General features: G+C 35.7%; 1 protein-coding gene across 2 annotated transcripts in view; it reads right to left on the bottom strand.

Annotated features, from left to right (window-relative positions):
• The window catches only part of LOC138328123 (chromosome-associated kinesin KIF4A-like), a 43854-nt gene extending 31025 nt beyond the window's left edge, over positions 1-12829 (bottom strand). Inside the window, exons 1-8 of one of the 2 annotated variants that reach the window (XM_069274763.1) lie at positions 12746-12829; positions 11437-11669; positions 9846-10039; positions 8495-8584; positions 8148-8314; positions 1249-1463; positions 734-909; positions 210-274 (exon numbers count right to left, since the gene is read on the bottom strand). In XM_069274763.1, the coding sequence (XP_069130864.1) occupies positions 210-274; positions 734-909; positions 1249-1463; positions 8148-8314; positions 8495-8584; positions 9846-10039; positions 11437-11665 (1136 nt within the window). In that variant the 5' untranslated portion in view covers positions 11666-11669; positions 12746-12829. The remainder of the gene's footprint in view (positions 1-209; positions 275-733; positions 910-1248; positions 1464-8147; positions 8315-8494; positions 8585-9845; positions 10040-11436; positions 11670-12745) is intronic. The other variant, XM_069274764.1, reaches the window with a different exon arrangement.
• Between the last annotated feature and the right edge of the window lie 1934 nt (positions 12830-14763).

The raw sequence follows: 14763 nt of genomic DNA, 5'->3' as shown, positions 1-14763 counted from the left end.
AGAAGATGTGTTGATGGTTTTTTAATGCAATTTTGCTTTGTATTCATACATTACAGAACTAGTAAGGTTTTCTTTATCCTATGTTATCCCTTCCATTAGAACACCCATGCATATTTGTAAATCTATGCATATAGGAATTGGGTGGGGAAAGTGTTACTAATAAAATGAATAAATGAAATGAATTCATATCAAAACATGAAGGTACCTACATTGTAGAGATTGAATCTGGACAGGTGGCACCACCTCCAATCAACTGGAGCTGTAGTTTCTGCACCTAAAACATAAAAACAAGGTCTAGCTTTGACAAATTTTGCATCATGGAGGAATTAAATACCTTCAGGGTTTCACTTACACACAAGGTCCCTAAATTCTTTTTAAGCATAGAAAATCAAAAGGTACACACTTTTATTCTGAAACTCCATTCTAATTACATTAGGAATCCCATTTTATCTGAAGAGGACCCTATTTATGGAACACCCAGAGCAAACTCTTTCTATGTATATTAGTGAATAATGGGTCTCTTGACTTGTCAATGTGCCAAACACCTATACTAATTTTTTGGAATAATTTTGAAATTTTGGTAACAGAGGCAAAAATCAGGAGACCGCAATATACTGTGAGAGAGATTGAGCCTATATTTAACAAGCCCTGTCCTGGCTCTATTCCCTAACAGCACATGACTAACCAAGGCAAGCCCTGTCCTGGCTCTATTCCCTAACAGCACATGACTTACCAAGGCTTTCAGTCTCATTATTTCCTCTGTCTGAGGGTCGCGGTTCACTATAGGCTTGTTCTTTATCTTCCTTGCCCTATCAGCGTAGCGTAGGGTATTCAGCGTTTCCTCCATATTGGAGTCAGCAGGGCTAACACATGCAATCATCACAGTGTGGCTATTTCCACCCAGTGAATCTGAAAATCATAAATACACAATATTGGCTGAAATATGTCTAGCAGAATAAGTTACATTCCTAGTAAACAAACTAGTTTGTTGGGTTTTATTTCTTTTAAAAAGAGGTCAATCTTTTCATAACTGATAAAACTAGATATTGTAAGTTACATTTCCTATTTGCTCTGCATAATTGTAAATGGTTTATATATGTATAATTAGTCGTATCAACAGCTTGAGGAAGATTTTTGTCAATGTGTGGCAATGCTTGTTAATTTGAATAAAGTTTTATTAAAACCTTTGTCAAATTTTCAGTATTACCACACTGGCAATATTAATATATTGTACTAGCATTGACTGACCTTGTAACAAGCGTGTCAGCTTAGAATCCCGGTACGGAATGTGGTTGCGTTTACTGTTCTCCTCCCCGAGGGCACTGATAACATTACCCAGAGCTAACAAGCCCCGGTTAATGTTGATCCCCTCTTTGAAACGCTCCCCCTCTGCCTGGGTCCTCTTGGCTCGCTCTGATCCGGCCAAATCAACTAGGTGGAATTTAGACTTACAGAAGTCTTCCCTGTTGTAAAACACAAATTGCAAACGATCAGATATTTTTCACATATACGTCAAGTTTTGAAACCTTAATAATAGTCAATAGTATTCATATTCCTAAGTAATATTGACAAATTAATTATTGTTTCTGCTTTGTATTTCGATTTAACGATTTGGAATTATTTAATATTTAGGGCTTTTCCAGTAACAAAAATCTACATGACCCCAGTACTCCATTTTTTTGCTTCTAATCCATGGTGGCATTCTTAGAAATATCACTTCTACATGTGGTCATGATCAATTAGGGTAAAAAAATATGCTTCTTTCCATGCATATGGTCCTATGATCTGTTCAACTTAAAGAAGGGGTATCACTTTGGGACGTTTTACGGCTACTCAGTGATAAGCAAAATATTTTGCATGAAGATACATTAGGGTCAGCTGCATGTATGCTATTCAGAATATCTGATTTTTTCTGCGCTCATGGTAATTGCAGAGGTCAAAGGTAAAAGGGTGAAAATTCACATTTTCATTGTTTAAGTCCTAATTAATTAAAGATGTTCCACCGCTGATAAATGGTATTTTTTCACTATCAAAAACAGGAGTAGAAGATTTAGTATTTTTCTTCAGTTACAAAAGTTACTTACTTTACACCATTACCACCATTGAAAAGTTTGAGCTTCTAAATTTACTTCAAGTTGAAAATATGAAAAATAATTAATTGCATCCCGAAAAAATTCACTAGCACTTTATCCTATATGGAATGAAGTACTGATTGCACATGCACTAAAAGCAAAACAAATTATTTGATATTATTTTTTGTGTTAATTAGACATACATTTACACGATTAAACACCAATTATTGTTCAAATGATGAGTATCATTTATGTTCTGTCGGCGGTAGAGCACCTTTAAATATTAGAATAGAGATAATGTATCTTCATGCAAAATATTTTGCCTATCACCGAGTGGCCGTAAAACAGTCCAAAGTGATACCACCTCCTTTGCTTCTGTCCTTTTTTCAGAAAAACGTGAAATGTCATGACTATAGGTATTCAAAAATTACTACAATAAAACAAAACACAACCGAACATGAGTTTTAAAATGTTTAGAATAGTTTTCATAATTTTTGAAACTGTATTAAATCCTATTTTCCTAAACAACGAACCTCTGGTGCAACGCTGATCCATATTCAAAATGAAATTGAAACTAGTCTTGTTTCCCTAGTTCATACTTCCCTTCTGATCTTGTATTACAAATTAAGTATAGAATGTAACTAAATACCAGTAATAAAAATAGTGTTTGGAATGGTCATTTTATGTGTGTCAAAGGAACTAAACAATGTGATGTGTTAAATGTGAAAATGGGTCGACATGTCAATGTCCATGATGTTGTACATGTATTTTCCGTTTGAAACAAGTTGAAGGAATTTTTTTTTTTTTTAATTTATTTTAGGACAAATGGAACATATAAAGTATCTACTATTCATTTTTAAGATTGTAGATGTGACATAAGCGCAAAATATTGTAAGAAAATGTTAACAATGCAACTCTTTCCTCTAACAAAATCTAAATGAAGTGCATAAACACCTACTTCAGAAAACCCTTACTGCATTGGAATGGTTTTCTGGTAAAAAAACCCAGCTGGCTTTTTAAATTTCAGCCAGGATAATATTTCATGTAAACTAAAATTAAACACTTCATAATAAACAAATTTATTGTCTAATGCAAAATATGCTGTCTACATGAAAACTGCTGCATGGTTGTAATATCGAGCGAAATTCATCTTGAAAGGAAATACCAAATACATTTCACATGCAGAAACTGAACCCATATACAGAAATGTCAACTTTTACAACTTTACAAAAATTATAGGTGTTTATATTCATCAAGCAATTTCAGATAGAAAATAAAAATCTGAAACTCTTGGGGTATAAATGTATCTTAAGACCTCTATGTCATCCCTCGCGCCACTACCTCTATGACACACTACAGACATCTAAATGTATCTTAAAGTATCCCATCCTTATATGTCATCCCGCCCCACAAAGACCTCTATGTTACACACTACAGACATCTAAATGTATCTTAAAGTATCCCATCCTTATATGTCATCCCGCCCCACAAAGACCTCTATGTTACACACTACAGACATCTAAATGTATCTTAAAGTATCCCATCCTTACATGTCATCCCGCCCCACAAAGACCTCTATGTTACACACTACAGACATCTAAATGTATCTTAAAGTATCCCATCCTTATATGTCATCCCGCCCCACAAAGCCCTCTATGTTACACACTACAGACATCTAAATGTATCTTAAAGTATCCCATCCTTATCTGTCATCCCGCCCCACAAAGCCCTCTATGTTACACACTACTGACATCTAAATGTATCTTAAAGTATCCCATCCTTATATGTCATCCCGCTCCACAAAGCCCTCTATGTTACACACTACTGACATCTAAATGTATCTTAAAGTATCCCATCCTTATCTGTCATCCCGCCCCACAAAGACCTCTATATTACACACTAAGGACATCTAAAAGTATCTTAAAGTATCCCATCCTTACATGTCATCTCGCTCCACAAAGACCACTATGTTACACACTACGGACATCTAAATGTATCTTAAAGTATCCCATCCTTATCTGTCATCCCGCCCCACAAAGACCTCTATGTTACACACTACTGACATCTAAATGTATCTTAAAGTATCCCATCCTTATCTGTCATCCCGCCCCACAAAGACCTCTATGTTACACACTACAGACATCTAAATGTATCTTAAAGTATCCCATCCTTATCTATCATCCCGCCCCACAAAGACCTCAATGTTACACACTACTGACATCTAAATGTATCTTAAAGTATCCCATCCTTATATGTCATCCCGCGCCACAAAGACCTCTATGTTACACACTACGGACATCTAAATGTATCTTAAAGTATCCCATCCTTATAATTATATGTCATCCCGCCCCACAAAGACCTCTATGTTACACACTACGGACATCTAAATGTATCTAAAGTATCCAATCATTATCTGTCATCCCGCTCCAAAAAGACCTCTATATTACACACTACAGACATCTAAATGTATCTTAAAGTATCCCATCCTTATCTGTCATCCCGCTCCAAAAAGACCTCTATATTACACACTACTGACATCTAAATGTATCTTAAAGTATCCCATCCTTATCTGTCATCCCGCTCCAAAAAGACCTCTATATTACACACTACAGACATCTAAATGTATCTAAAGTATCCCATCATTATCTGTCATCCCGCTCCACAAAGCCCTCTATGTTACACACTACGGACATCTAAATGTATCTTAAAGTATCCCATCCTTACATGTCATCTCGCTCCACAAAGACCTCTATGTTACACACTACGGACATCTAAATGTATCTTAAAGTATCCCATCCTTATCTGTCATCCCGCTCCAAAAAGACCTCTATATTACACACTACAGACATCTAAATGTATCTAAAGTATCCCATCATTACATGTCTCATCCCGCTCCAAAAAGACCTCTATATTACACACTACGGACATCTAAATGTATCTTAAAGTATCCCATCCTTACATGTCATCTCGCTCCACAAAGACCTCTATGTTACACACTACGGACATCTTAATGTATCTTAAAGTATCCCATCCTTATCTGTCATCCCGCTCCACAAAGACCTCTATGTTACACACTACAGACATCTAAATGTATCTAAAGTATCCCATCCTTATCTGTCATCCCGCTCCACAAAGACCTCTATGTTACACACTACAGACATCTAAATGTATCTTAAAGTATCCCATCTTTATATGTCATCCCGCTCCTCAAAGACCTCTATGTTACACACTACTGACATCTAAATGTATCTAAAGTATCCCATCCTTATCTGTCATCCCGCTCCACAAAGACCTCTATATTACACACTACTGACATCTAAATGTATCTTAAAGTATCCCATCCTTACATGTCATCCCGCTCCACAAAGACCTCTATGTTACACACTACTGACATCTAAATGTATGTTAAAGTATCCCATCCTTACATGTCATCCCGCTCCACAAAGACCTCTATGTTACACACTACGGACATCTAAATGTATGTTAAAGTATCCCATCCTTATATGTCATCCCGCTCCACAAAGACCTCTATGTTACACACTACGGACATCTAAATGTATCTTAAAGTATCCCATCCTTACATGTCATCCCAGCCCACAAAGACCTCTATGTTACACACTACTGACATCTAAATGTATCTTAAATTATCCCATCCTTATATGTCATCCCGCTCCACAAAGACCTCTATGTTACACACTACAGACATCTAAATGTATCTAAAGTATCCCATCATTATCTGTCATCCCGCTCCAAAAAGACCTCTATATTACACACTACGGACATCTAAATGTATCTTAAAGTATCCCATCCTTACATGTCATCTCGCTCCACAAAGACCTCTATGTTACACACTACGGACATCTAAATGTATCTTAAAGTATCCCATCCTTATCTGTCATCCCGCTCCACAAAGACCTCTATGTTACACACTACAGACATCTAAATGTATCTTAAAGTATCCCATCCTTATATGTCATCCCGCTCCACAAAGACCTCTATGTTACACACTACGGACATCTAAATGTATCTTAAAGTATCCCATCCTTACATGTCATCCCAGCCCACAAAGACCTCTATGTTACACACTACTGACATCTAAATGTATCTTAAATTATCCCATCCTTATATGTCATCCCGCTCCACAAAGACCTCTATGTTACACACTACAGACATCTAAATGTATCTAAAGTATCCCATCATTATCTGTCATCCCGCTCCAAAAAGACCTCTATATTACACACTACGGACATCTAAATGTATCTTAAAGTATCCCATCCTTACATGTCATCTCGCTCCACAAAGACCTCTTAGTTACACACTACGGACATCTAAATGTATCTTAAAGTATCCCATCCTTATCTGTCATCCCGCTCCACAAAGACCTCTATGTTACACACTACAGACATCTAAATGTATCTTAAAGTATCCCATCTTTATATGTCATCCCGCTCCACAAAGACCTCTATGTTACACACTACGGACATCTAAATGTATCTTAAAGTATCCCATCCTTACATGTCATCCCAGCCCACAAAGACCTCTATGTTACACACTACTGACATCTAAATGTATCTTAAAGTATCCCATCCTTATATGTCATCCCGCTCCACAAAGACCTCTATGTTACACACTACGGACATCTAAATGTATCTTAAAGTATCCCATCCTTATATGTCATCCCGCTCCACAAAGACCTCTATGTTACACACTACGGACATCTAAATGTATCTTAAAGTATCCCATCCTTATATGTCATCCCGCTCCACAAAGACCTCTATGTTACACACTACTGACATCTAAATGTATCTTAAATTATCCCATCCTTATCTGTCATCCCGCGCCACAAAGACCTCTATGTTACACACTACGGACATCTAAATGTATCTTAAAGTATCCCATCCTTACATGTCATCCCGCTCCACAAAGACCTCTATGTTACACACTACAGACATCTAAATGTATCTTAAAGTATCCCATCCTTATCTGTCATCCCGCCCCACAAAGACCTCTATGTTACACACTACAGACATCTAAATGTATCTTAAAGTATCCCATCCTTATCTGTCATCCCGCCCCACAAAGACCTCTATGTTACACACTACTGACATCTAAATGTATCTTAAAGTATCCCATCCTTACATGTCATCCCGCCCCACAAAGACCTCTATGTTACACACTACTGACATCTAAATGTATCTTAAAGTATCCCATCCTTATATGTCATCCCGCCCCACAAAGACCTCTATGTTACACACTACGGACATCTAAATGTATCTTAAAGTATCCCATCCTTACATGTCATCCCGCTCCACAAAGACCTCTATGTTACACACTACTGACATCTAAATGTATCTTAAAGTATCCCATCCTTACATGTCATCCCGCTCCACAAAGACCTCTATGTTACACACTACGGACATCTAAATGTATCTTAAAGTATCCCATCCTTACATGTCATCCCGCTCCACAAAGACCTCTATGTTACACACTACGGACATCTAAATGTATCTTAAAGTATCCCATCATTACATGTCATCCCGCTCCACAAAGACCTCTATATTACACACTACGGACATCTAAATGTATCTTAAAGTATCCCATCCTTATATGTCATCCCGCTCCACAAAGACCTCTATATTACACACTACTGACATCTAAATGTATCTTAAAGTATCCCATCCTTATATGTCATCCCGCCCCACAAAGACCTCTATGTTACACACTACTGACATCTAAATGTATCTTAAAGTATCCCATCCTTACATGTCATCCCGCCCCACAAAGACCTCTATGTTACACACTACTGACATCTAAATGTATCTTAAAGTATCCCATCCTTACATGTCATCCCGCTCCACAAAGACCTCTATGTTACACACTACGGACATCTAAATGTATCTTAAAGTATCCCATCCTTATATGTCATCCCGCTCCACAAAGACCTCTATATTACACACTACGGACATCTAAATGTATCTTAAAGTATCCCATCCTTACATGTCATCCCGCCCCACAAAGACCTCTATGTTACACACTACTGACATCTAAATGTATCTTAAAGTATCCCATCCTTACATGTCATCCCGTTTCTTCTGCTCAATGATGACAGTGAAGATGGCATGGGAGCGACTGGATGTGTTGTTCATGGCGGTAGATGCGGTCGTCCTACTGCGAGAACCCCTCGCCAAATACTCCATAGTCTCCTTACAGGATGCCACTACCACCTCGTGTAGCCCAGGCAACTAAACAAAACCAACAATCACAAAGAATAGGAAATATTTATAATATAATTGGTGTTATCTCTACTTCAATTTTTTTGGAATTTTGCCATTTCAGATTCTCATATTGTACATGGTCAAGTATGTATAAGTTGTTATAAGAACAGGGGTCTAACAATAATGAGTAACAATCTCCATGTTTACCTTAATTCCTCCATCAATATCCTCCCTGATGGAAAGAGGCTCTCTTCTGTTGGGTGGACATAAGAGGTCGTTGATATCTTCATTGTGGATCTGGGGTAAAACAAACTTCTTTATTTACCGGTATTCAAAATAAACACAACATAATAACACATCATCAGATATCATAACTTGACCTTGATGGTTCCACTACAGTGGCAAAGGTCAATATTTTTATTAACACCCCCCCTCTGGCACGCCGCACCCACAGGAGATACTTGATATACTTTTTCATATATCTTTACATAAAATCCTTGTACACATCAATAGACAGTGGTGTCGCTAACTGGAAATTAATGAATACGCAAATTAGTGTTCGAGTTTGGGGGGTCTGGGGTATCCCCTGGAAAAACATTACGATTTAGAATGACTGAAATGAGCTTTACAATGCATTTTGATGATTTGAGATTTTGGTGTTTGGGGGATCTGGGGGTCTCCCCTGGGAAAATATTGTACGATTTAGAAGGACTGAGATGTGTTTTACGATGCATTTTGTTGAATTTGCGAGCGCCAAAGACGCAAAATTTTAGTGTTTTGGGGGTCTGGGAGTCTCCCCCTGAGAAAAAAGATTACAATTTTGTATTTTGATGATTTTAAAGCATTCTTAACACGCCAATTTTTCGATTTAAAGTTACCTGTATTTAGAAATGATAATTGTGAGTGTCGTCATACCATTATCTATAGCTAACGCTGCTCGATCTGAACATACCTGATCCACACAATCGGCACATTGTTGTGTAAGTCAAAATAATAATGATTTGATTGTATTGCCAAGATACAAACAAATTAATCTTTTATGGAGCATTTTTTGAAATAGTATAATCCCTTAATGGACATTTTTAGTATGTATTGAATTTTCATTATTAAATTTTTGAACATTACGTACTTGAACATTTTAGGAAATGCATTGTGCAGTGGAAAATTTTCTAAAATGAAGCACAAAAATGTGCAGAAGGACCCTTTTCTCTTTCAATGTGCATTTTTAGAAAATTTTACTCGGCGAAAATGGAGGGGGGGGGCGGCAAAAAGACATGGTGTTTTTTGGCAATGTAGATGAAAAAGATCCAGAAGAAACCAATATCAATTGAATAAATATCAAATGATGGTAGTATCAAAAACAAGAGCACACATTAGCATTTTTCTTCAGTTACAAAAGTTATTTACTTTACACCATTACCACCATTGAAAAGTTTGAATAAATTATCTTATATTAATTTTTGTATTAATTACACATATATATATACACGATTAAACACCATTTATTGTTCAAATGATGAGTGGTAAAGCATATTAAGTAGCATTTAATTAATCTTACCTCTATGTATGAAACTTTTGTGGTGAATTCATACTCTGAACGAGACTGGAATCCTTCAAATAATTCTTTCAAAACACGAGGAATGATGCCCATAACGGCTTGGTCTTCTGTCAGGGACTCCTCGTAACATCCTCCCATGGAGTATGTTTTTCCACTGCCGGTCTGACCATATGCCACCACTGTGGCATTATATCCTGTCAAAAGGAAATATTTTACTTCATGAGTTAAACTTCTATAAGCAGCCACATTGACTGAGTGGTTAAAATGTCCCAACATATTACCCCAAGCCCTCCACCTCTAGGTGCACAGGTGGTAGGCTAGTTTCTGTGACTCAGAAATAAAAGATTTGAAAGTTCGGCCAATACACATGTCCTTAATACTAACGCCAAACTTTCAAATCTAGGAACTAGCCTACCACCTGTGTCTGGGTGGAGAGCATGAAACCCATATATATTGCATATGGGTAGTTGCTAGGTTGTGACCATAGATCTATCATCAGTGTTTTTCTTCATGTGACATACTCTGGATTTCTTCCACTTTGTAAATCTGGCACGATTACATGTGTTTTGATATTGATATGATTCAGTTATAATACTGTAGTTCATGGGTTTCATTTGATAAAAGATGGTTTCGCTGACCTGCCCACTAAGCACTATTACATTGGAGAACTGATTTATCACTATTTATAATAAGTGTAGGTTATAATGGCCTAGTCTAGATCTACATGTAAAATCCTATACTATTAATCCAGGGGCTTATAAATACTTGAGCAATATTCACCTGGAAGTGAAATCTAAATAACTGTTTCTACTAGTGTTAGGAAATCGGTTGCATTTTATGATTGATCATCACTTCCAAGCAAGTGACTGATGATCAACTTATGATCTATCATGAGCTGAATTTACTTCACTCTGAGTATAGATTTAATTCTATTTACTTTTCTACCAATCTACGGGAAAATATGTATGTCCTGATGTTGTAGCAGGGATCGTCTTTCACACATTTCCATCGTAAAATGAAGATGTATTATTGTCCAAGTGCTACATTTCATTGAAATTGTTTTCCCAATAAAACGCTAGCTTCCTTGGGGAGAAACATCCTCCATGACCCACAAAATTCTTACCATAATATATATTGTAAATGTTAGGCAAATTGTAATTGATCATGATAAACAAAGATCAATTAATCAATTTCCGGGTAGAAACAATAGACATTGACAAAATCCAGGGTTTTTTCAACATGATTTGGGGCTGATTTTCAAATCGGCCCCATTCCCCATGGCAAAACCTCTAAATTTTTCCCAATTCAAGCATTTCCCAAAATCAAAATTTCTTGAAAACTGTCCAAAAATATTGCATGAACTTAGTTGGTTAAGACTTTAAATATTTGTAAATTGGCTTCAGAAAAGTACATAAACTACATTGGAAATAAAAAATCTTATTTGTTATGCTTTATTTCATAATTTTTCCCAAATCCTGGTTTTGTCACATATTTTCAAAGCCACAGGCCCTATTCCCAAAAGTAGTAAGAAAAAGCCCTGAAATCAATTAATTGGGACAGCACAATTGTTTCATGCATGTTTTGAACAAACCTTTAAATATCTGTTTAAGGAGTGGATGAACTGCCATGTCATACACCTCTGATTGGCTGTTACAAGGGCTAAATACATAGTCATATGTAAATGCCTTCATTTTTCCAAGGATAATTTGTGGCTCATCCTTGGTGAACTGTACACAAACTTGGCAGCCTTCATTTTCCTCCTTTTGGATAAGTGGCCGGCAACGCACTGCCACACGGACAGGAATTACTTTGTCCGACATCCTGCTGTAAAATAAAAATGTAAATTTAATTGATATTTAAAATTTAGACATTGAAGGTCCAATACCAACTTTACTTTTTCAAAAGCCTTCCAAAGTCTCCTATGTCATGTTACTGTACTGGTCAGCGACCAATTTTCGCAATCTTGGAAATTCCCTCCTTTGTAGGAGCCCCTGTAGGGTATATCTTGGCAATTCCAACAGAGGTCATATATTTGTATTATATTAGGTAATAAATATGAATGGCCAAATTTTCAAACAATATTTTGTGGAAACCTGCATGGCAGTGTCTTCTACAAAAATATGACTTTATTTATGAAAATTTGTGTGTACGCTTAACCATACAAATACACAAGAGATGGTGAGAACTGGTACTTGGCCAGAACTGGCTGTATGCCAGTACAATACCAATAGGGATTTGAATGGGAATAATTCATGTATCACTTGATGTTAGCGTGCAATATCATCTTTAGACTCATTCCATTACCAATAGAAACAATAGTCCCGAACAAACGTAGCTTATTGGGTATCGTGCAGTCAATCCCCTCAAATGTAATGTTTGTTGTTAATAATGAACAGCAATTTCACATAATATATATATGCAAAATGATATTTAAATGTATCTAGACACAATTTCAGATATTCCAGACAACGGATACCATGCTGACATCGCACACTAACGATCGGTTTGTCTTATTAAAACGAATTCATAAATGCCAGATCAGTCAATATGACTTTTGAACGAGTCTTACATGTGAGGCCTACCTGATCAATCACTGTTTGTCAATTGACACAAATTAGGGCAAGTAAAGCACTTAAATACTAAGTGAATAGTTACAACAAATAGACAATAAGTAATTAATGGTCCAAATTATGTTCAATCGTTGATTTAGAAAATAAAACCGAACTTCTGTCACGGAAAACACAAACCAACGATAAACGAATATCTCCAGTATCGTTATATTGCACGTTTAAATGTCTTAACGTTATAAAAACAGGCGCGCACATATCACATAACTATGTAAATAATGAAAATTAAAATGCATATTGTTAGTAGCATTGGGATTTTTTTAAATTGCAAACATTGTTATGTCTCACCTAAATCTCCCACTCTATTTTGAACATGCCGCAAAAAATTAACCAATCGCTGTCGACCTTTCATTTTACGTAGGGTTCAGGAAAGAGTTGTCTCCCATATATAGGTCGCACAATATAGAATTAGTCAATCTGAAAGAGAATGTGCGTGTTAGTTATTATCATAAGTAATAAGTACGGCTTCATATTGATGTAGACATTCTTGACAGAAACAAAATGCATAACGTAAAACAAATTTGTGACTTTAATTTATTTTTGCCGGAAGATTTTTGTTTCAAATGAGTTTTATCCAAGGAGTTATCCCATACCCCGAAACCATTATCAAATCATGGAAATTAGCATGAATGACTTCAAGAAATTTCTTCTTTTTTTTTAATATGGAATCTACGCAATTTAACTATTCGAACTGTTATTTTGTATAGGGTTATAAGCATAATTTTTCGTATGAAAGTTATCTTTTTTCAACCTTCAATAACATAGATTTTATAACTGGACTAGAATATTAATCAATTAAAACAAAGTTATGATGGAAATGCTTTCATCTCGAGCAATTACTTATATCAAAAGCTTTTTATCATTGAATCAATTTGAAATTCGATATGCCAATGTGCATAATGTACGATGACACACAATTAATTAATAAGATGTTCCACAATAAAGATTAATTAATTCTGAATCAATCAATTATTGTATGAAACAGTATGCACATTTTAACCAAGAATTATCATACGATGTGGTTAAATAGAATGACAATTGAAAAATTAGATTTATAAAGAGAGGCCAACTTCTACAATGGAATAAATGACGTATTAAATGATATCAATTATACAATATGTAATTAATATTTACAAACGTAGTGCGTAGTTAGCTATATCTGATCTTAATCAATAACAATTAAACAATAATCGTCATGATAAATTCCAATCATATACATATATATCATGTATGTAACGTAATAATTGTTTTCTGAGTTCACATGAGTTCATTAAAAATACTACTGAATTCAATAAATAGCTTTGCATCTGCTTTTATTCCTGTGTATACATACATACGCAAATCTATGTGGTCTATTATCAGGAATGGAAAACTTGAAAAAATTCAAGCTACAAAAACCAATGCACTTCAAAGGTAAGTAAAAGGACGTTTTTTTTCGGTTTTAAACATTACAGGAAAATTTTAGAACATACAATGAAAGTACCGTAAGTAGTCATAAAAAGTTTGTTTTTTTTTAGGTGGAGGGATCCATTATTTGAATTTCGTGAATTTAGTATTAGAACTTCCAGTTGACATGAATCACTGTTTAAAATTAAAATCTATTTCATATTTAGTTTTATTTGGACACTATTTAACTGGAATTTTTGGAATGTCGAAACCTCTTGACTATTGGATCATCGAGCATGGTTTCGTTAAATCTAGTTTAACCATGGGTATATTAATTTATAGCCTGAGATACTCTGGCCCTGACACCAGACTTAGACATTATGACAGATAGATGGCTGGTGTAGGATTAGTATATAGAGATTAAGGGAAATGCCCTTTTTAAATTTCTAGACTGTGCGCGAAAAGACTAGCTCAATACGATGTTTGACATGTTAACATTAATTTAAGACCATCATTTTTGAGGTAACATGTCTATTTTTACAACAATTTGAACTAATTGCCTAATTTGGCATCACAAAGGAGTTCCATATACCTTTCTCCCCAGTACTCAGGATATCAGAGCTCAAATGGAAAAGTCCGTGGCGGATATTTCACAACGGATATAACGCACGTCCTTGTGATATATTTCGATTAAAAGTATGAAACCAAAGATGCTTCCGAAAATCGACCCGTGCCGTCCGAGCCCTAGACCCTAACTGATTACAAAGCATAACACACACACACATATATATATAATACCTTTTGTCAGTACTTTTAATCCAAACAACTACAACATTTTTCCAATTGTAAAAGGTTGTGAAGATTACATGAAAAATAGCGACAGAATGAAATTGATTTTATCTAAC

This window comes from Argopecten irradians, chromosome 7 (genome assembly GCF_041381155.1).
Source record: "Argopecten irradians isolate NY chromosome 7, Ai_NY, whole genome shotgun sequence".
NCBI classification, from domain to species: domain Eukaryota; kingdom Metazoa; phylum Mollusca; class Bivalvia; order Pectinida; family Pectinidae; genus Argopecten; species Argopecten irradians.
The sequence above is the reverse complement of the archived record's forward strand: the minus strand, read 5'-3'. Positions and strand labels throughout refer to the sequence as shown.